The 22,302-nt window shown below is 43.5% G+C and overlaps 1 protein-coding gene across 1 annotated transcript; it reads left to right on the forward strand.

Moving 5' to 3' along the window:
* The first annotated feature begins 278 nt into the window (after nucleotides 1–278).
* On the forward strand, nucleotides 279–19,424 carry RHAG (Rh associated glycoprotein). The gene is made up of 10 exons (XM_006137027.4): nucleotides 279–491; nucleotides 5,283–5,466; nucleotides 7,305–7,455; nucleotides 8,652–8,799; nucleotides 10,948–11,114; nucleotides 13,228–13,365; nucleotides 14,902–15,023; nucleotides 15,548–15,633; nucleotides 16,301–16,374; nucleotides 18,666–19,424. Exons 1-10 carry the CDS (start codon nucleotides 344–346, stop codon nucleotides 18,741–18,743), a joined length of 1,296 nt encoding a protein of 431 aa, XP_006137089.2. The 5' UTR covers nucleotides 279–343; the 3' UTR covers nucleotides 18,744–19,424.
* The last annotated feature ends 2,878 nt before the right edge of the window (nucleotides 19,425–22,302 follow it).

Genomic DNA, 22,302 nt, shown 5'->3' on the forward strand with positions numbered 1-22,302 from the left:
AGCTACATTCACCAGATTTCTAAACTGTTGTTTTCCTTTTTCTTAAGTACCATTGTGACAATATTACCTATGACTAGAAAAGGACTAGAAGAGAAACTTTGCACTACAAATTATGTGAAACATGTAAGTCACCCAGCTTAACCCTTGTAGCATTTAATAGCATTTTGTACCCAGAAGCAGCCTATGGAATAGAAATCAACTGACTGAACCATACTACTCCTCCTCCCCCACTGGGTGTGACACTGGGCTAGTCTCTCTTCTTGGCAATATCATCCAGCCCCATTGAAGGAGAACAGCAAACCTCTCTCTTTATCAAGCCCTTGCAGCCTAGAATGCTCTCACTATGCCTTCAGCCTTTACTACCAACATGAGGTTCAAATTCTCTCTCCTGGCGATTTTTCTGGAGGCGTTAATCATCGTTTTATTTGGGATCTTTGTAAGATACCAGGAGGACCAGCGCATCACGAAGGATGATCTATTTCTATATCCATGTAAGTATTATTGTTTGTAGAGCAGGATAAGATTTGGAGAAGCTGAGTCCTTTGAGTGATTACTAGCACCGTGCAGGAATTCTGTTAGAATGAATTATATTGTTTCTTATCAGTGCTTTAGTTCTGTTTATTCTATATAACTAACGGTACCAAGAAAGGGGAAAGATATGCAGTTACCACTGACTAGGATTCTAACCCTGGTTCTGCAAAAGATAACATTCCCTGGATCATGGCATTTGGGAAAGTTATAACATATAATCCTTACGAATTTTTGTTTGTTAGTTACACTTTAAAAAGTTTGATGCCATTTTGGCAGATTCTTTTTTCAGTCTCTCCTCCTTCCCTCACCAACATCTATTGGTTAAATGTATTTAATCTAGCCTTAAACTTCGCCTGTAAGGTCTTCAAGGCAGAGTCAGAATCTCACTATATATGTACAGCATCTAGCACAATGAGGTGTTGATATGCTTCAAGGCTTCTAGGACTAGATTAATATAGATATTAATCAGATCTACTAGTGTGAATAGCTGCACCTATCTGGAATCCCATTGGATCTGCTTGAGGATGTGACATAGAATAGGTTATTATGGATCTTCGATCACTTGAGTGGGGTCAGGTGTGGTTTGGTTGGCTCCTAGAAGACATGAAGAGGATGTAGGAGGAAGGTCCTGAAAGCAGAGCAAGCCCATGACATTTGAAGGGCCCCATGATGTAGAGTGTTGATAGCAAGGTTAAGAAGTGCAAGAGGGTTAGGGTTTGGGTTGACCGTAGAGTCCTATCAAATTTATGTCCATGAAAAACATGTCATAGACCATGAAATCTGGTCTTTTTTTTGAGCTTTTACCCTATACTATACCAATTTCACAGGGTGCCTATAGTTTCTCAAACTGAAGGTCCTGACCAAAAAGGGAGTTTCGGGAGAATCACAAGGTTATTTTAGGGGGCTCATGGTATTGCTATCCTTACATCTGTGTTACCTGCAAAATTGGGCAGCCAGGGAGTGATGGCTGTTGGCCAGAGGTCTAGCTCTAAAAGCAGTGCCCCACCAGCAGCAGTGCAGAAGCAAGGGTGGCAATACCATACCATGCTGCCCTTAGTTCTGCTCTGCTGCTGGCAATGGCTCTTCTTTCAGATCTAGGTTTCCGGCCAGCAGCTGCCACGTTCCAGCTGCCCAGCTCAGAAGGCAGCTCTGTTGCCAGCAACAGTGCAGAGATGAGGGTAGCAGCACTGCAACCCACCCTCCTACAATAATCTTGTGACCCCCACCCTCCCACCCCCATACACTCACACAACTGCTTTTTTGAGTCAAAACCCAATTACACCATGAAAATTCACATTTAAATAGCGGAAATCATGAAATTTGCTATTTTAAAATCCTTTGGCTATGAAATGAACCAAAATGGGTTGTTAAATTGGTAGGGTCAACATACATAAGAACATAAGAGTGGCCGTACTGGATAAAACCAAAGGTCCATCTAGCCCAGTATCCTATCTTCCGACAGTGGCCAATGCTAGATACCCTAGAGGGAGTGAACAGAACAGATCATCATCAAGTGATCCCTTTCCTGTCATCCATTTCCAGCCTCTGACAAAGAGAGGAAAGGGACACCATTCCCACTCATCCTGGCTAAGAAGTATTAATGAACCTAATCTCCATGAATTTATCTAATTCTTTTTGGAATCCTGCTAAAGACCTGGTCGTCACAACAGCACAACTCCCTAGCAGAATGCTATAGAAACTGTTCCTACAGCCCCTAGCAGGACCCTTTTGCTTGTCATTTGGAGGCTGGGACTTGGTTAGCCCAGGGCTATAGACAGCAGCTCTGCAGCAGGATGATTTTCACCCAGACATTTGCATTATTTTCATATCCTCTCTATGCAGCTAGAGCCAACTATAGGGCCGTGTCCAGACTCAGGGGGTTTTTCGGGAAAAGTAGCCTTTTCCCGAAAAAACTTCCCCTGCGTCCAGACTCAAGCCGCGTTCTTTCGAAATTATTTCGAAAGAACGCGGCTTTTCTTTCGATGGCGGTAAACCTCAATTTACGAGGAAGAACGCCTTCTTTCGAAAGTTCCTCTTTCGAAAGAAGGCGTTCTTCAATGTAAAGAGGCCGTCTTCGAAAGAGAGCATCCAGACTCGCTGGGTGCTCTCTTTCGAAAAAGCGGATTTCTCTTTCGAAAGATCCGCCTGCAGTCTAGACGCGGTCTTTTGAAAGAGGCTCTTTCGAAAGATGCTTTCGAAAGAGTCTCTTTCGAAAGAAGCCTGCAGTCTAGACATAGCCTATAAGACTGACACAGTGCAATACAATGCTTTTTCTAGGGTAGACATAGAAATATAGTTGTGCAGGGACCTTGGAGGGTCACCAGGTAAACTTAGACCACCCTGACAGATGCTTGTCCAGCCAGTTTTTAAAACCTAGTGAGTTCCACAACCTCCCTTGGAAGTTGATTCCAGAACATATTGTTAGAAGTATTTCCCTAACATCTAACCCAAATCTCTCTTATGCAGTTTAAGACCATCACTTCTTGTCCTACCCTCAGTGGACACGGAGAACAATTGATCACCATCCTCTTTATAACAGCCCTTAACATATTTGACCATTGTTATCTGGTCTCTCCCCACCCTCCCCAGTCTTCTGGCACTGTCATGCTAGATATAGATATAATTGATTGGTTAGGTTAAACAAACTTCTTTGTTTTGTTTCTTTGGCGAATGAACCGACTGTAAACAATAGCAAGTGGAATCAGAGTCTGAGTGGCTCTCCCCTGACATCTGGTGGTGAGCTCTGGAAAAGAACTTCAGAAACTGATCTCGTTTGCATGGGCTTACCCACCCTCCTCAGAGTGATGGGATTGCTTGCCCTAATGATCACTTTCAGCTCGTGTTGGATCCCCAGCTCCTTATTATGGAGGCAGAAGTAATAAAGGTTGGTTATGTGAATCCAGGACAACAAAACTACCTGGAATACCCCAATGGAGTAACTTACCCTCAGCTAAACGGCACATGCTAAGCAGGGGTCATGGGTTCCAAAGTTTAATGAGTTGAGAGTGAATGGGGATAAACATTTGTATCTAGTGGTGTAGGTACTATTTAAAGGTTGTAACCATTTGACTCTTATTCTCTCCGTGTAATAATAACAGAGCTAATTTGGTCTTTGTTGGCAGTATTGTTATATGTGGTAAAACTTAAATCACTGAAATGTAAGTCTAAGTATTAGATCTACTTTGAGACAGTGTTTCTGATGCAAAGGATTGCCTAGTGTGCACTGGCAGTGAGGCTACCCTGTGAATAGCTGAAATCACTGGCAACTGTGTTAAATAGAGGGCCCTAAAGACATTTTGGTGAATAGCCAGTCGGAGGGCTGGCAGAGAGGTGTGCCATTTGGCTGTTGGGGTCATGAGTGAGCATCAAAGCGGTGGAGCATGTAAGGTGCCTCTCAACCCCTCCCTTCCATCCAGCCTGGGAGGTGAGTTCTTCAAGTGAAATTTGAACTCTGGGTTTGCACTGACCAAAAAGAGCAACTGTGAGTGGGACACAGGGATGGTATGGACAAACTAAAGGGACTTTTGGGTTGCTGCATTTAAGAACCTGAAGGAAAAGGACGCTGCCTAGCTTACTTGCAGTGGGTCTTTTGGCTGATGATTTATTTTTATGGGCCCTAGTTGCAGTGTTTTTCCAAATGAATGCTGAGTTACTTCCTTCCTCTCATTAAAGGTTTTTGCTACACTCAGATTCTGTGCTTGCGAGAGGGGAAATATTGCCTCTTCAAAGGTCCAGGGAAGGTGTGTGATTGTCCCAGGTCACTGGGTGGGGGTTTGAGCCATTTTTTCTGTTGTATTGTTTGAAAAGGAACTTCTAGATACTGAACCCAACCCTTGTTTCTGCCAACTCTGGCTGGCAAAAGGGTTACACAAGTAACATACTGATAGTACAAACCATAACCTCCATCAGAACCTCCCCCTGCTACTCAGGGCTGTTTCTGGGAGGGACACAATTACTGTGCTGGCTGCTTCTCAGGAAATGTACATGGCGTAGGTTGACTGAGAGTAGAAAAAAGTAAGAATTTAATCATGTTGTGATGCAACATGCATTCCCACTTGGGTGTATCCAGTAACTTTACGCCACAAATGCATTTAAGTCAATGAAGTTCAACCCAGGGTTAAGTTCACAGTATCTTGTTATGCCCGCAATGAATTTTTCCGGAAGAAATAGGGAGCTACAGAAAACCCATTCCAATATTTACTTATAGAGAAGTTACCCATTCATTTCTATGAAAGCAGAGCAAACGGGCTGTTTCTCTGTAAACGCCACAATAGATGTTTTCATGCAAGTTTTACAGATGTATCCTCTGTACAGAATTTACAGAATGGCTTTGCAAGAGCCATAACACTTAATACATTCTATCTAGTTTTATGGATTACAATTTCAGGCCCTGCTCCTGCAAGCCTTTCATGGAAGAGGTGGCAGATTGACAATAGAAAGCATGTGCACATAATACTCGTGGAGAATGGAACTTCAAGCCAAGTATTCCATTTACTGTGGAGATTAAAGGAATAAATTGTTGCCTAGCAATTTTATGACTATGAGGTCAGGCCCAGAGTGAAAATTAAGTGCAGAAATTTCCCCATTTTACAGACAGTAAATATATTTGGGTGGATTCTATCTATATCTTGGCTATCAGCATTGGTTGGGTGGCATAGGTCTCTAGCAAATAAAAAGACAGCTAGGTAGTAAAAGAATTGCCTCTCTGTTTCCCCAAATGCCTCCTCCTGATGGATCCCTGGTCCTTTCAGTCTTTCAGGATGTCCATGTGATGATATTTGTTGGCTTTGGTTTCTTGATGACCTTCCTGAAGAAATATGGATTCAGCAGTGTAGGGATCAACATGCTCATTGCTGCGCTTGGTCTCCAGTGGGGTACCCTGGTGCAAGGATTTTGGCACATGAAGGAACAAAAAATTCATATTAACGTGAAAAGGTGAGTGTCACTCCCTCCCAAACCCAATGGTGCCCCCAGTTAATTCCACACCAAAAATCCCCTGACCACAGTGCCACGCAATGGGCCTGGCCCCATGCCACTTAAAGTGAAGGGGAGCTTTCCCATAGATGACAATACGCTTTGGATCCAGACAGATAATAAGAGGGGAACTGTGGTGATGATAAATTGTAATAATCATTTGCATGCAAATGAGCTCTCACAATGGTTCATGGGAATCATTCTACCTACCCAAGACAAAAGGCATCTCCCAGGCCCAGCCAGTGGCTTTCTCCCCGACAGCCTGTTCGTGTTTTTGCAATGCTTGGAAGAGTATGCAAAGAATAACTAAGAGACTGGCACTAAAAGAAACAACACCCAAGTGTTTCTGATGGAGTAGCAGGAATAACATAACAGGCCTCTGAATGCCTCTCACTAGTCCCTATGGCTATGTCTAGACTGGCATGATTTTCCGGAAATGCTTTTAATGGAAAAGTTTTCCGTTAAAAGCATTTGCGGAAAAGAGCGTCTAGATTGGTCCAGATGCTTTTCCGCAAAAGCACTTTTTGCGGAAAAGCGTCCGTGCCAATCTAGACGCGCTTTTCCGCAAAAAAGCCCCCATCGCCATTTTCGCGATCGGGGCTTTTTTGCGCAAAACAAATCTGAGCTGTCTACACTGGCACTTTTGTGCAAAAGGACTTTTGTCCAAACGGAAGCAGCATAGTATTTCCGCAAGAAGCACTGATTTCTTACATGAGATCGTCAGTGTTCTTGCGGAAATTCAAGCGGCCAGTGTAGACAGCTGGCAAGCTTTTCCGCAAAAGTAGCTGCTTTTGCGGAAAAGCTTGCCAGTCTAGACACAGCCTATGGGTATATCTACACAGCACTGTTATTTTGAAATAACTGACATTATTCTGAAATAACATACTCCACGTCTGCACTACAAACTGTTATTTCAACATAATGTCGAAACAATGTCAAGCTGGAGGTCTTCTTATTCCGACTCCTGTAACCCTCGTTTTATGAGGAGTAAGGGAAGTCGGAGGAAGAGTGCTCTACCTCGGACTTCCTGCTGTGTAGACAGCGCCAAAAGCCAAAATAAGCTATTTCGACTTAACCTATGTCAATTGCGAAACCTAAGTTGCGTAGCTAATTTCGGCTTTAGCCCTGCTGTGTAGACATGCCCTAACAGAATCCATTGTGACTGCCTCCCCTTCAAGAAAATCCCTGGTCATTCTGGGGTTAACATTAAAGCTGGGGAAAATGTTTTGGAGATCTGACCTGATTAGTTTCAGTTGGGAAAACATTTTTCAGGGTCATTTTAAGAACACTGTGTTTCTTTATCTTCCTGATAAGCATTAGCCCAGTGGTTAGGGTACTTACGTTGGATATAGAGACCCAGGTTTGAATCCTGACCCTGGGGCAGGAACTTGAACTTAACTTCCCCCCTCCTGAGTGAGCAACTCCAGGCCACAGATAACTCAGCAGGGCGGTTGGTCTCGATCTCTCCTGGCCAAGCTGTTCCACTTTGTACAAGTGATTGAATAGTCAGTGGCATGAAGACTTCCATATAATTTCATCCTGCTTGGTAAGAATGCAATCTGTGCATGAATGTAACCTTCCTTGGGACCCACTATTTGTCCCACAGCACATGATAGGCCCCATATTTTGAAACAGGACTAAGAAGCTTTTTTATCTACAACTAGCAGAACACAGTTTGCTTATATCTCACTTCTTGAGCGTTCTAGCTTTATGGTGTGTTTATACAAGTTTGGGGTCCCATTTCATTTCTGGTCTCATTAAACTGTTTTTGTTGTTGTTGTTTTTTTTCTTAAATTCAGTATGATAAATGCAGACTTCAGTACAGCAACCGTCTTGATTTCATTTGGAGCCCTCCTGGGGAAAACAAGTCCAGTCCAGATGCTGATCATGACCATTCTGGAAATCGCAATCTTTTCATGCAATGAACATCTTGTTGTGAACGTACTAAGGGTAGGAACCATACATTTACTGAGCAGGAAAAGCTACTATTGTCTAGTTATAACAAACAGTTCTTTCTGAATGGAAAATTCTATTTCCCATTGATTTGCTCTCTCACAGGGGTGAATCAGATCTCTCTCCTTCTTCTTCTTCTTCTCTTCTCCATTTGGCTTCTCCTCTCTGGATATCTCATTGTTTAGCTTCAAACTTAGATACTGCTCCAGTGTGTATGACACAACTTGGTCTTCCTCAGCTTACTTGTGAATTCTTTCTCTTGGCTAACTCATGGCTACTGAATAATTTGTGACTATTGAATGCTTCAAAGTCCTCTCCTGGTGTCCTTTTTTGGGTAAAAGATGATAGGAATATCTTGCATATTATTGGCAAATGGCTTGCAAAGAGCAATGAAGAGCAACTTAACTTTTTGATCTAAAGGTGTGATTCTGGTTTTCTGCATCACAGAGCCCAAAGAGCAGTTTTGAAAGTAATGGTACCATCTAATTTTTTAAAGAAAGTCCCCTGCCCAGTATGAGACTTGTTCACCCAGATCTCAGGAGATCCCCTGACTCCTTTTTTCATTGTCTTTAGTTCAGACTTTACTCCCAAGACCAGGGATCTTTGAGCCATCCATCCCTTCCCCTGTCTTTCTCCTCCAATATCTGTATACATCTGCTCAGCAGTTCCCCTAGAATGCTCTACGGCCTTGCAAAAAGTTGACAGATAAGTCTCACAGTTTATAGTATATAAGATCATTTTTAAGAAAAACTAGAGATGCTGTCTTAAGCCATTAGAACTTCCATCCAAACCCAGATTTCTAACACTCAAACATATGAAAGTGTTCCAATCTGGGGGTTTCATTCACTCACTAGTAAAAGAGGAGTCAATTTGGGACTGAGATTGTGAGCCTTCCCATGATTCATGGATGATGAGGGCCAAGGGTTAGGCTTGGACCAATCTCTGTTAAACAACTAAACTGTGTAGCATTGTTATAAATGATCACTAGAAAAGTGCCTTGTTTAAATAGTGCATAAGAGTTATTGATCCCTTTTCAATCTTTGTGTTGTTCTGTATTATCTTCAACTTCTATATCCACCACAGAAGGTGCACAACAAACTCACCCACATTCCTCCTTTGTTAGCATCCTGTCCCCTCCATGTTCCTGGTATGGATGGTGCCAGTTTTAGGATGCATATTTTTCCCTGATGCAGGCCACTGATACTGGAGCATCAATGACTATCCATGCTTTCGGAGCCTATTTTGGGTTAGCTGCAGCCCGAGTGCTGTATCGTTCCGGTTTGAAAGAGGGACATAAGAATGAAAAGTCATCCTACTACTCAGACATATTTGCCATGATTGGTAAGTAAGAGAAGTGTACTGCCAAAAGAATGGAGAGCACTCCTTCCTTCATCTGAGACTTATTCTTTCTCACTGTCCTTGCAGCAGACTATTTTCTGCTGCAGATGTATGTTTTCAATGCAACCCAAATTATTTTGGTTTTTCGTTGCAATAAACAACAGAAAATTCCAGTGGTGGTTTTTTTTTAACAAAAAGTATACTTCAGAGAAAAAGGCAATTTTCTGTTTGGAAAAAAAATTCAATGGAAAACTCTCAACCAGCTCTAATTAATGAGGTCACATCTTGCTAAGTAGGTAACTACTAGTACTGTGTTAATTTTATAGCTAGAGAAACTTAAGCCTGGTGTACACTAAGGCTTTATTTCAAAAGAACCCCCCCTTAGATCAAATTAATAAGTGAAACGTCCACACTACCAAGCCCATTATTTCAAAATAATGGGCCACTTAGGCTATGTCTACACTGCAGGTTATTTTCAGAAAAAAGTATGCAAATTGTGAATCGCAATTTGCGTACCTATTTCCGATTCTTTTTTCGCAAGAGGTTTTTCCAACATTTGGCCCAGCTACACAGGGACAAATGTGGGGAAAATGTCCTCTTTTGGAAGAGCCCTTATTCCTCATAAAAGGACTTCCGAAAGAGCATGCCTGCTTTTTCGGAAACTGATCCAAAAAAGCGGACGTATTCATAGACTCATAGACTCATAGACTTTAAGGTCAGAAGGGACCATTATGATCATCTAGTCTGACCCCCTGCACAGTGCAGGCCACAGAATCTCACCCACCCCTCCCAGAATAATCCTCTCACCTATATCTCAGATATTGAAGCCTTCAAATACTTTGAAGACCCCAAGATGCAGAGAATCCTCTAGCTGTGATCTGTACCCCATGCTACAAAGGAAGGCGAAAAACCTCCAGGGCCCTTGCCAATCTACCCTGGAGGAAAATTCCTTCCCAACTCCAAATATGGCGATCAGCTAAACCCTGAGCATGTGGGCAAGACTCATCAGCCAGACACCCAGAAAGTTCTCTAGTAATTCCTATCATCCCTCCATTGACCTATTTCCCACTGATAATGAATGGCCAATTAGTTACCAAGATCATGTTATCTCATCAAACCATCCCCTTCATAAACCCATCTAGTTTAATCTTGAAGCCAGATAGATCTTTTGCCCCCACTACTTCCCTTGGAAGGCCGTTCCAGAACCTCACTCCTCTAATGGTTAGAAACCTTCATCTAATCTCAAGTCTAAACTTACTACTAGCCAGCTTATATTCATTTGTTCTTGTGTCCACTTTGGTATTAAGCTTAAATAATTCCTCTCCCTCTCCCTCTTCCATTCCCTGAACACGGCAGAGTTTTTCCCGGGGTACCTCTGGTATCCCAGAAAAAACTCTGTAGTGTAGACATAGCCTTATTTAGAAATCTGTATTCCTGCTTTTTGTGAGGAATAACGCTGATTTCAAAATAGTTATTTCAAAATAGCAGTAATGTGGACGCCCCGGTGCTGCTATTTCGAAATAACTACTCCCCAGAGTAATCAAACTAATTACTCCCCTGTGTTTCCTGGGGTTCTAAGTCAAGGTAGCATGTCTACATTATCGCAGACTGTTTCAGACTAATTACAAGGCTTCCCCATAGTGAGGACACACCATTTTGATTTTGTTAAATCAGGAGTTAAGTCGATTTAAGTAATTTTCAAATAGTTTCCCAGTGGAGACATCTCCTTAGACAGACAGAGGCTACAGGCCAGATTCTGCCACTTTTATTCATATTGAGAAACTTCTCTGTGAGTATCCCCAGTGGTTCCTCTGAGAGTAGCATCCTACTCTGGGTGACTGAGCATAGCAGAATCTGGCTCTGAGTGAAGTAAGGAGAGCCATAGAGTGGGTCTTTGGGAGAACCAGCACCCAACCATCCTAAATTCCCATCCCCGTCACAGGCAGGGGGGAAAGGGAGCTCACAGAGGGTGGTTCTTTTGTCTTCTCTTTTATATGTGGTGTCAAAAGCTTCTGCATTATTTTTCCGCTCATCCAACCATTGGTTATTGCACTTCCCTGTTCACTTGCTCTGGGCTAGCTTGTTCTGCTAAATGGGATATCTGATACTGAAAACCCTCCTGCAATTCAATTGTGTTTTGCTTTCCTGCAGGTACCCTTTTCCTCTGGCTATTTTGGCCCAGTTTTAACTCTGCCATTGCAGAGACAGAGTATCTCCAACAAAGAGCAGTCATTAACACTTACTTTTCCATGGCTGCATGTACACTCACGGCCTTTGCCCTCTCAAGCCTGGTTGAACACAGAGGCAAGTTGGATATGGTAAGAGTCACAGCAAAACTTCCATGTGTACCATTGAATCTACCACAGAATTGCAATGACTGATTCTCCCTAAATGGGCTGGCTTAGAGAATGTAAGAACTAGCTGGAGCCTTTGCTCCAGACTCAGGCCAAACTAGGGCCTTTGTTAATGGTTCAAAAAAAGGTGAAGGTTACATTGTGATGTATGTGTGTGACCCACCCTGCTCTGTGCATGTTTCCCATCTCCCTTTAGCAGGCCTGAGATCCACTGAGATTTGTGCATCTGCTACAGCTCCCAACTAGGGGACTTAATGCATTGGTACAAGCTGTGTTACTGAAGGGCCAGGTTTAAAAGCCAAGTGTTGGTCCAAGGGTATGTCTAGACTGCATCCTTCTGTCAGCAAAGGGTTGCAGATTAGGCAGGTCGACATTGCAAATGAGGCATTAAAATATCTCATACCTAATTTGCATAAAAATGGCCACCGTGTTTTGCCGACAACACTTGGTTAGCAAAAAGCGGCAGTCTAGAGGGGGATCTATCAAGACAGAAAGCCTTTTTTGACAGATCCCTTATGCCTCCTGCAGTGATCTGTCGAAAAGGCCTTTCTTTCTCAACAGATCCCCCTCTAGACTGCCGCTTTTGCCGACCAAGTGCTGAGTCGGCAAAACACGGCAGCCATTTTTATGCAAATTAGGATATTTCAATCCCTGCCTCATTTGCAATGTCGACCTGCCTAATCTGCATCCCTCTGTTGACAGAGGGATGCAGTCTAGACATACCCCAAGTGGCTATAGCAGTGGGCTATGTTTGAAGAGAAAGCAAGGATTACATTGAGGTCCATAGCAAAGATAGTCCCTCTTCATTCCCTCTTGCTGCCACCACCATCCTCTGAGGCAAGGAGATAGTTGGAGTCTTGGCCCCCTTTGTAGTGTCCTGTTCAAATGTTCCCTCAAGTAGTCATTTGAATTGGCTTCTTTTCAGGGCAAAAAAACCCTCAGTTGGTAGGTCCTGGGTGCTCTAATTCTACTGAGAGAGAGAAGGGCACTCAAAGGTCAAGCTACCTCATTGCACCTCCCTAGAGCCGACTACTGTGGGGACAGAGTGGCTGGGTTAGGTCCACACTGAAAAAGTATGTTGTCCCTGCTGTTGTCCTTGTGGCTTTTGTGGAGCTGACCTTGAAGGAGCAGCTGTTCTTCTTCCCCCACAATGTCCTAACTGATGGGAACGGGGCAGTCAACACCTGGCTACTATCCAACCTGATCCTGTTGCTGCCCCCTCTAATGAGTGAGTGCCTTTAAAGGGTCTCAGATTCTGACTTCCCTCAAAGCTGTCCTGCTTGCTAGATAGGTTAGGCAGCAGCTTTGGAAATTAAGCAGTCTGATTAATTACCCATGTAGCCTACTCTCGATGCCAATAGACATTCACGGATCTTCGTATCCAGACCCTGTATACAGATAGTGATTCTGCTGTAGAATCAAAACCGGCCTCTGCTGGTCTTCATTCAGTCCTTGGCTGCCTCAGGCTATGTCTAGACTGCAGGCTTCTTTTGAAAGAAGCTTTTATGGAAGAGATCTTCTGAAAAAACTTCTTCTGAAAGAGCACATTCACACTGCCAAAGTACATCGAAAAAGAGATCTGCTTTTTTGAAAGATAGCATCTACACTGAATGGACGCTATCTTGCATTTAAGCTGTGATTACTATGGATGGAGTGGCCACCAGGGCACCTGTGCTTTTACCTCTTTCCTCTTCTTTTGAAAGAACTCCCTCTTCTCCGTCCACACACGCCTTTTTCCAAAAGAGTTCTTTTGAAAAAAGGCTTCTTCCTCATAGAAAGAGCTTTACCAATGTCTGAAAAAAACCCTCTGTTCTTTCGATTTTTTTTTTTTTTTTGAAAGAATGAGATAGCAGTGTGGACATAAGTGAAGTTTTTCCGAAAAACTCTGCAATGTAGACGTACTCTCAGTCTGACGTCAGAGCATTGGAGATGCACTTTAAATTTCACTGAGAAATACTTAACAGTGTAACTATCACTTGTCAAGACAGGATGCTTGCACTGTTAATTATTCATATACAAATCCGGCTTCGATTCCACGGCTGTCCTCTTATTTTGGGGGATTTTGTGTTCTGCACAGGTTCACATTCAAAATGCCACCCTAGCAGGAGGAGTAGCGATTGGTTCCTGCGCTGACATGGACATCTATCCGTTTGGTGCTATGTTAATTGGTAGCATTGCTGGTTTCGTCTCTGTCATTGGGTTCAAATTCTTGACTGTAAGTATAAAATACAGTAGAATATGAACAAAAGAATGGCCATACTTGGTCAGACCAAAGATCCATCTAGCTCAGTATCAGGTCTGCCAACAGTGGCCAACGCCAGATGCTCCAGAGAGGGGGAACACAACAGGCAATCCTCACGTGACCCCTCTCCTGTCATCCTTTTCCAGACAATCAGAAGCTAGGGACACCATTCCTACCCATCCTGGCTAATAGCCATTGATGGAGCTAACCTACATGAATCTGTCTAGATCTTTTTTGAACCTTGAAGGACCTTGTTCTGATCTCACTTGCACCGGCTTCGTGCCACTGCAGCTTCATTGATTTTACTGGAGTTACTCCTGATGTGTAGACAGAACGATCAGAATAAGGCCTGTACCATATATAGACAACGAGATCTATTCAGCTGCATGAGGGGACTTTCCATGTGCTTCATGAAAATATGCTTATAAATATGAGAACTGGAATATGCTTTATGTGAAATACTTCATGTGGGATATCACTGGAAAAGTTATAATCTATTGAATATGGTTTTCCCATTTGTACTCATGTATCATCTCTGTAGATCAGCTTAGGAATAAACATACAAAGAGGGGCTTCCCACCCAACCCCGAGCTGCTACGGGGAGAAGGCTGGGATAGTCCGCTCTCCCCAGGGCAGCCTGCATACTGAACCTTTCATCCCCATCCCCATCCTGGAGCAATGATTTAAATGAAGCATGGACATTTTCATTTTATTTCCCAAAAAACAAAAATTGAATTAAGCACCCAGATAAATCTTCTAGTATTTAATAAAATCACCTTTGATTACCAATAAACCCAGTGTAAATAATTGTTACCTGGGGGCTAAAGAGAGCTGTGCATATCTCTCTTTACCCCGAGAGAGTGCACAAACAGCCTGGCTGTGAATACACTGGCGCAATTTCACGCAAAAGTGGCTACTCTTGCGCATAAACTTGCTGCCTGTCTACACTGGCCGCGTGATCTTGCGCAAGTAAACTGACGTTCTACTGTATATAACCAGGGCTTCTTGCACAAGAACTTTGATGGTCCCACTCAGGAAGAAGGCCTTTTGTGCAAGAGCTCTTCCAGAAGAGGCCAATGTAGACAGGCAACATGAATTTCTTGCGCAAGAAAGCCCTATGATTAAAATGGCCATCAGAGCTTTCTTGCGCAAGAGAGCATCTACACTGGCATGGATGCTCTTGCGCAAAAGCACATCTCTTGCTCAAAAGCACATGCCAGTGTAGACGCTCTCTTGTGGAAGAGTTTTTGCACAAGAACTCTTCCGCAAAAGAGTTCTTGCGCAAGAAGCTGCCAGTGTAGATAGTGAGTTTATGTTGTATGAAACTTTAAGCAGAGTAATTGCTATAGAAATGATGGGAGAGACCTCAGGGTTAAGATCAAATCCTTCTCTATACATATGAAACATGTGTACGTATTTCATGTTCTCCTCCAATAAATTTGCCTAACTGGGTCAAAGAAACTTGTCAACCATACACTAACGTGAAAGTGTTTTTTCCTTTCCTTTCAGCCATTCTGTTCCTCTAAACTGAAAATTCATGACACATGTGGAGTCCATAATTTACATGGTTTACCTGGATTCCTGGGAGGTCTTGCAAGCATCATTGCAGCAGCCGCGCACGTCAGGTTGAAGTGAGTGAAATAAATAAATAAATAAGGCAGAAGTGAGGCTTCTTTGGTGAAGCTGCATTCTACTTCGGTTTGGGGTTTTTTTTTTTCATGTTAACCTGAAGGTCTACACTGCACCTTTATCTCGAACTAAGCCACACCATTTGAGCGACACAATTTGCATAGCTTATTTCGAGTCAATTTTGAAATCGCTTATTTCATACTTTGGCATTATCTACACAGAGCCAAATTTCGAAATAAACTACTGTTCCAAAATGGCCCTTAATCCTCATGGAACTAGGTTTACAGGGATGTTGGAATAGCACACCTGTTCTTTCAAAAGATGTTTCAAAATAAGAGGCATGCTGTGAAGATACAGAATAGCTATTTCAGGATACCAGAAGTACCCAAAGTAGTGCTGCTCTGTAGATGCACCCTAAGGGACACATTCCTTCAGATATCTCTTGCATCTAAACTAGCAGTGTACCAGCTCTGGAAATGGTAGTGGTATTGTAACCTTTCACCATTTGTCTCTTTCTCTTTTTCAGAGGCACTGACTCTCCTTCTGCTCCCATGCAGGCTGCTGCCCTAGGTTGTACCATTGGGATTGCTTTGGTAGGAGGAGCAATTACAGGTCAGTACGATGCAAACCACACCAAAATCTGTGCAACCGTTAGAGGGATGCCCAGGAAGGACTTTGTGGTGCAAACAATTTCAACCAAAAATGGGATAGAAGGGACCACTCTGATTACCCACTCTGGCCTCTTGCACAACCTCACCCACTGCTAGATGTTCAGTAAAGAATTTTAAAATGAGAATCACATTGTGAATCTCCTGTTTTTATTGAAGTGGATGCCACTGATATATGTCACATAGCTGTTGGGTTATTTTTCTATCAACAGTTAAAGAAACTTCATTAAAATAAAAGTTTGGAGCAGTGAATAATTCAATGTCTATTTCTCCATATGCCGGGGGTATAAGTCAGATAGGTTAGGTAATCAGCTTTAGATTGGAATATCTAACTATGTAGCCCCAGATATACACCCAGAATCTCTGTAATCATAAGAATCTGACTGTGGAATTGTAATAAAAGAGTCTGGTTTGTTTTCCAGTATATTTGTAGGTGCATAGCATGAGTCATATAACATATCCCTTCCAAACCAGCCACACTTCTATGAAATCCTGAAAATGAATCCAAGAAGCAGGCAGCAAGTTCATATGTATATATAATCTCTCAGAAATAAAAAGCTGTATAAAAGGTTAAGGTAACAAAGTATGTCACTGCATTTAATCTCCTGCAGGTTTAATTCTAAAATTGCCTTTCTTGGGACAAGCGCCGGATGAGAACTGCTACGATGATTCTGTTTACTGGGAGGTAAGATATAATTGCAAAGTAATCAGACTACCAGGCAGTTCAACTTTCATTGCCTTTTATTAGAAGATTAGAATATAACTCAGTTCTGCTTTCTTAGTGGGAGAGGGAGGACTCAATGAATCTTTCTTAAATGGGGCAGTAATTTACACGTGGGAGCCAGGCTTCAAAAATCTTCCCTGATGTCACATTTAGGATTTCTCAGGCACACTTCCAAAACTGCAAGGCATTTGGTGTTGCAGCTGTGAATGTGAATAGAGGAAAAAAAGAGAGATGGGCCCTGTATTGGCAGGCTGCAAGGGAAACAGCTTAATTGCTCATGATTTTAAAAAACAAATTCCTTTTTTTATGATAAAGAGAAACTTTGGGGACAGGTCTGTGGGGTGGGAGGAGATGCAAGGATGAAAATCCAGTATACCTGGACGTTTGCTAGAATATTTTCAATTCTTAGTTCATTTCCTGGCTTTACTTTTGTAACACTGAGAAAGTCATTAACTTCCTGCATAGCTCAGGTTCCCATCTGAAGAATGGTCATAATCTGAAAGTCACTTTTTCTACCTGGCTTATTCAGATGGAAAGTCCTTCAGAGTAGGGAGAAACTCTTATTGTGGGTTTGTACCGCACAATGGGGCCTTGATCTCAATTAAGGTCTCTTGCCAGTGTATTGTCACAAATACAATAGATACCACACCCTCCCAACAACTTCCCTTAGCTTTGAGAGAGAAGGGTTTAGGCACCCAAATGCTGCTGGCCTTTTAGAAGCTGACATTGTCTTCGACCTGTCACACTCTGGTCGTGAGCGTTTGCTTGAGCTCAGGTCTCCAGTAGGTTATATTGTAGGGAGAGGGGAGCACTAGCAAACTCAGATAAAAATGTGATGGAAAGCAATGGAAGAAGAGAGAAATAAATATCTGAACATCCTGTGCTAGTTTGAGCATAAGGTGCAACAACAGAGGAAGTAAGTGAGGTAGGTTCCATCGGAAGTAAGGGCTTGTCTACACAAGAGCTATGTCTACACTGCAGGCTTCTTGCGCAAGAACAACTGTTCTTGTGCAAAAACTTGCAGAGCGTCCACACTACAAGCCTGTTCTTGTGCAAGAAAGTTTACAGTAGATCATCAGAAGAGAGGGCTTTTTGCACAAGAGTTGTTCCTCTCCCCATGAGGAATAAGCCTGTTTGTGAAAGAGCTCTTGTGCAAGAAGGCAGTGTGGACAGGAACAGGTGTTTCTTGCGCAAGAAAGGCCTATGGCTAAAATGGCCATCAGAGCTTTCTTGTGCAAGAGAGCGTCCACACTGCCATGCAAAAGCACATCTCTTGAGCATAAGCACATGGCAGTGTGAACTCACTCTTGTGCAAGAATTTTTGCACAAGAATTCTTGTGCAAAAAGTTCTTGGGCAAGAAGCCTGCAGTGTAGACATAGCCTCTGGGTGTTAGAGCAGCACAGCCCCACTGCTACACATAGAGTAGATGTTTCTTAGATCAGGGTTTTCCCATCTTGTGCTCCCTCAAGGGTAGTAGCTAAGTCAGCAGAAGAATTCTTCCATCAAGCTCAGCCATGTCTACACCATGGGCTACACTGACTTCACTACAATACTCAGGGTGTGGGTTTTTAATGGCTTTTGGCACTTTGGCATGGCTTTGAGACAGTCTCCCTACTTAAACAGACAGTAAATACCTCAGAATTGCTGATTTAGTGCAGGGCAGGGCTAGGGCATCTTTTTAATTCAACTCATGACCCAGATCTGAGAACTTCAGTATATGATGCCTTCATCACGGCATCAGCCAGACACATAGAACCATAGAATCATAGAACACTAGCACTGGAAGGGACCTCGAGAGGTCATCAAGTCCAGTCCCCTGTCTTCACGGCAGGACCAAGCACTGTCTAAATGAGGAATGTAAGAGACCAATCAACCAGTTCACCCCCCCAACAAGCAAAAGCCTATCAGACAGAAAATAAACTAGTCAACCAGTTGCTTCCCCTCCCCCCACCATTCCCATCAGAAAGAGGCAGCGGGGGGAGGGGAGGAGGAGAGGGTGCCCCCCCAGCTCCAGCTCCACGGGAAGGGGCAGGGACGCACCGGTGGTGCTCCACCCCCAAAATGCACGAGAGCTCCTGCCGGGAGCCCCGTACACCCCAAAGCAGAAGCACCACATGGAGCCCTAGCAGACTGCACAGGTTTGACAACTGATATGATTAGAAAGAATTGTCTTTGTAACTAATGGGGGAGTGACAGGAAACAGGCCAAATGCCATCCCGTGGAATTAACCTTTGTCTGGTTTTCATGCCAGGTTCCAGAAGAAGAGACCCATCTTGTTGGCCAGTTCAGTGACTCTGAAGATCATAGAACAATCAACGTTAATGTGTAGGATGAATTCTCGATTGTTAACTCCTGTGCTAGCAGGGCTGTTTCCAGTTTCTAACTGAGAGAGAGAATTCATATATCATCCCTAGCACTTGTTGTTTTCAGTACGTAAAGGCAAACACACTTTATTCAGGATATGTCATCGCTGACAAATGTGACGTACACAATGCAAATGCAGTTGACGATCTTTGGCATACATTAATGTATCTAAACTGAAGGATGCTGACTGGCAGGCAGTATTCTTTGTATTTTAACCATCATCACTGAGGTTGTTTTAATAGACAGATTTTCTATCTGTTTCTAAGGTGCCCTTCACCCTACGACCATATTTGATGACAAAATTTCAGGTTTAGGAATGTTTCTATTTACACATTGAACATGTTGAGTCACCAAGGACTTAAAAACATACCCTCTGACCTACTAGGTGTAATCATTTAGACTGAGGCTAAAGGGAATCAGTTGATGTAGGTTATTTAGAGTTCTGAAAGGTTTTCGACTAATGTGTCCTAGGTGAGGCTATTAGGAAACCTTCCTTATCTCTCTCTGGGTCAAAAGTCAACTCTTATTATGGACTACAAACTCAATAAGTGACAGTAATCAAGTATTGGGAATATATAGGGGTATGTCTACACTACCCCGCTAGTTCGCACTAGCGGGGTAATGTATGCATACCGAACGTGCAAATGAAGCCCAGGATTTGAATTTCCCGGGCTTCATTTGCATAAGCCGGCCGGCGCCATTTTTAAATGCCGGCTTGTTCGAACCTCGAGGTGGAACGAGGTGTACAGATAGTTCGGAATGGCTTGCTAGTTCGAACTATCTAGCCCGTGCTGCGTGTAGCCGCGCGGCACAGGGTTCGAACAAGCCGGCATTTAAAAATGGCGCCGGCCGGCTTATGCAAATGAAGCCCGGGAAATTCAAATCCCGGGCTTCATTTGCACGTTCGGTATGCATACATTACCCCGCTAGTGCGAACTAGCAGGGTAGTGTAGACATACCCTAGCTGATTTTCAATATGAAAAATGGGTAACAGTGAGTTGTCTCAGACAGAAACAGAACACATCAGGTTGTGATGCTGGCAGAGCCAGTACCTGGTCTTTCTGAGACATCAGGCATTAGCTAAGAACTGACAAACTCATAGCTGGAGATGAGACCAGTTCACCTGTATGTGAGTTTTGCTCAGCATATGTATTAATCATATAAGAATGTATTTAGACATTATGGAATGCTTTTTAAGCTACTGCATGCCTGGATGTCATTTGTAATGTCTATATTCTGGGCGATAAGAAAATATGAAAGTTTTGCTTTACAACTTTGAAAATGTTTCCTCTGAACCTGTGAATCCAAACAAGGGAATTCCTCCCTCCCCTAGCCCATACTGGAGAGCTGTCAAAATGTAAGTGGTTCAGAGGGATAGCCGAGTTATTCTGTTACTGGAAAAACTTAAAAAACAGCAAATAGTCTTGCAGCACCTTAAAGACTAACAAAACACATAGATGGTATTATGAGCTTTTATGGGCAACAACCCACTTCTTCAGATGAATGGAGTTATTAAAGGTCCAGTTTCTAAATAAATGGGGGGAAGAAAGAAGGAAAAAGAAGGGGGGGGGAGGAAAGAAATAGTCCATTAGAGGGTCCATGGTAGAGGAGGCTGATAGAGGAGATGCAAATTGTTCTCAAGTACCCTTTGTTTGTTTTTTATTCATTAGGATGTGGAATGTAGTGTTCTATTCATAAAAAAAAAAAAGAGTGCTTAAGAATAATTTGCACCTTCTCTATCAGTTTCATGTAGCATGGACACTCGAATTGACTATTTCTTTTCCCCTTTTTTTCCTTCTTTTTCTTTCTCTCTTCCCTTCACCCCATCTCCTATTTATTTAGAAACTGAACCTTTAATAACTCCATCATCTGAAGAAGTGGGTTGTGCCCACAGAAAGTTCATGATACCATCTACATAAAATGTAAGTGGGTCATTAGAAGGTAATAGCTTTGTTAATAGCCCCATCCATCCATGGAGAAGTACATGCAGAAGGACTCATCCAATTTTTTGAATGCTAGATGAGGGAAATAAAACTACTAGCCATGAAGATTTTTCATCTCTTTTGCTGTTTGGAATCTCACAGAGCCAGACAAACCAAACTGAGGCCAGAGATGTCCAGGCAGGGGAGCTGACAGGGGTAAGGAGCGGAGGACGCACCGCACTCTTGGAAGGGGTGGGGCCTGTGGCAGAAGGGGTGAAGCTGAGGCCAGCCAGAACTCAGCACTGCCCGGAGCGCCTCCTCCCCCCCTCCCACCCCAGGGCTGCCTGGAGCATACTATGTAGCAGTACAGATGGTGATTTAAAGAGCTCGGGCCTTTTGAATCACTGGGCCCTAGGAAAAATGTCCCCTTTGTCCCCTCCCCCACTGGTTGGTGGGTCTGCCCTGAAAGATATTTTGAATTGACAGATCACAACAACTGTGTCACTCTTGGGATCTAGATGGTAACTCATTTGTGTGTACATGCGACAAGGAGTCCTGTGGCTTGCTTTAACCTGTAAATACCACTCTTCCTTCTTTTTCCTAGTTAATAAACCTTTAGATCATTTATTACAGGACTGGCTGCAAGTATTCTCTTTGGTGTAGGATCCAGCATGCCAACTGATCTGGGGCCAGCGAGTGGTCTCTTGGGACTGGAAGCAACCTAAATGTGGCGTAGGATTTTGGTGTCAGTGACCATTTTGTCATAAGATAGACTAGAAAGTCTAAGGGGACTGCCTGCGATTCCATGGTAGAACAGGCACAATGATCCAGAAGTTCACATGTGCCAGTAGCAGAGAATCCAACAGCCTCTGCGAACCCCTGGGCAACATGGTGAGGGGAAACTCCTCGCTCCAGGAAGGGGTGGGGCTAAGGGAGGAAGGGGCAAGTCAGTGTCCCCCACCCCAGTCCTTAGTGCTGCTTGGAGCGTGTGGCCTGGTGCTCGGGCACAGCTCTCCAGCAACAATTTAAAGGGCTGGGGCAATTGTCCCCTTTGCCCCTCCCTATTCCCTACCTTATCCCCCTTAGGCAGAGGCACCACTAGAACACACCACCAGTTTGGGGGCATCTTCCCTGTTAACTGGCACTCTGCCCTGAGGTAGCCACTCCAGACAGCATGACAACTGGCATTCCCCCAGCACTGTTAAAAGTGTAAATCTGATGGGGTACGTCTACACTACAGCGCTAGTTCGAACTAACTTAGTTCGAATTAGTTAATTCGAACTAAGCTAGTTCGAACTAACGCATCTAGAACTAAAAACTAGTTCGAACTAGCGTTTTGCTAGTTCGAACTAGTAAGTCCACATTGAGTGGACTCTGAACAGGGCTTAATGATGGCCGGAAGCAGTGCCGGCAGGGCATAAAAGGAGGACTTAGAGCATGGAGATACTGTCTCAGGCTAGCCGAGGGCTGCGCTTAAAGGGTCCCGACCCCCACCCCGGACACACAGTTCTAAGGGGTGCCCCGCTTGCAAAGAAGTTCTGGCTTGGAGTGCCCTGAGTGCCCACACTGGGCACATCACACCACTCGGCCATCAGCCCGGCT

Source organism: Pelodiscus sinensis, chromosome 3 (assembly GCF_049634645.1).
Source record: "Pelodiscus sinensis isolate JC-2024 chromosome 3, ASM4963464v1, whole genome shotgun sequence".
Classification (NCBI taxonomy): Eukaryota; Metazoa; Chordata; order Testudines; family Trionychidae; genus Pelodiscus; species Pelodiscus sinensis.

Bases quoted from the DNA above. Each gene is read 5' to 3' on its own strand.
- RHAG (XM_006137027.4), top strand. From the start codon at position 344: ATGCCTTCAGCCTTTACTACCAACATGAGGTTCAAATTCTCTCTCCTG. The intron at 492-5,282 runs GTAAGTATTATT...TGGTCCTTTCAG, and splicing joins TGATCTATTTCTATATCCAT to TCTTTCAGGATGTCCATGTG. The intron at 8,800-10,947 runs GTAAGTAAGAGA...GCTTTCCTGCAG, and splicing joins AGACATATTTGCCATGATTG to GTACCCTTTTCCTCTGGCTA.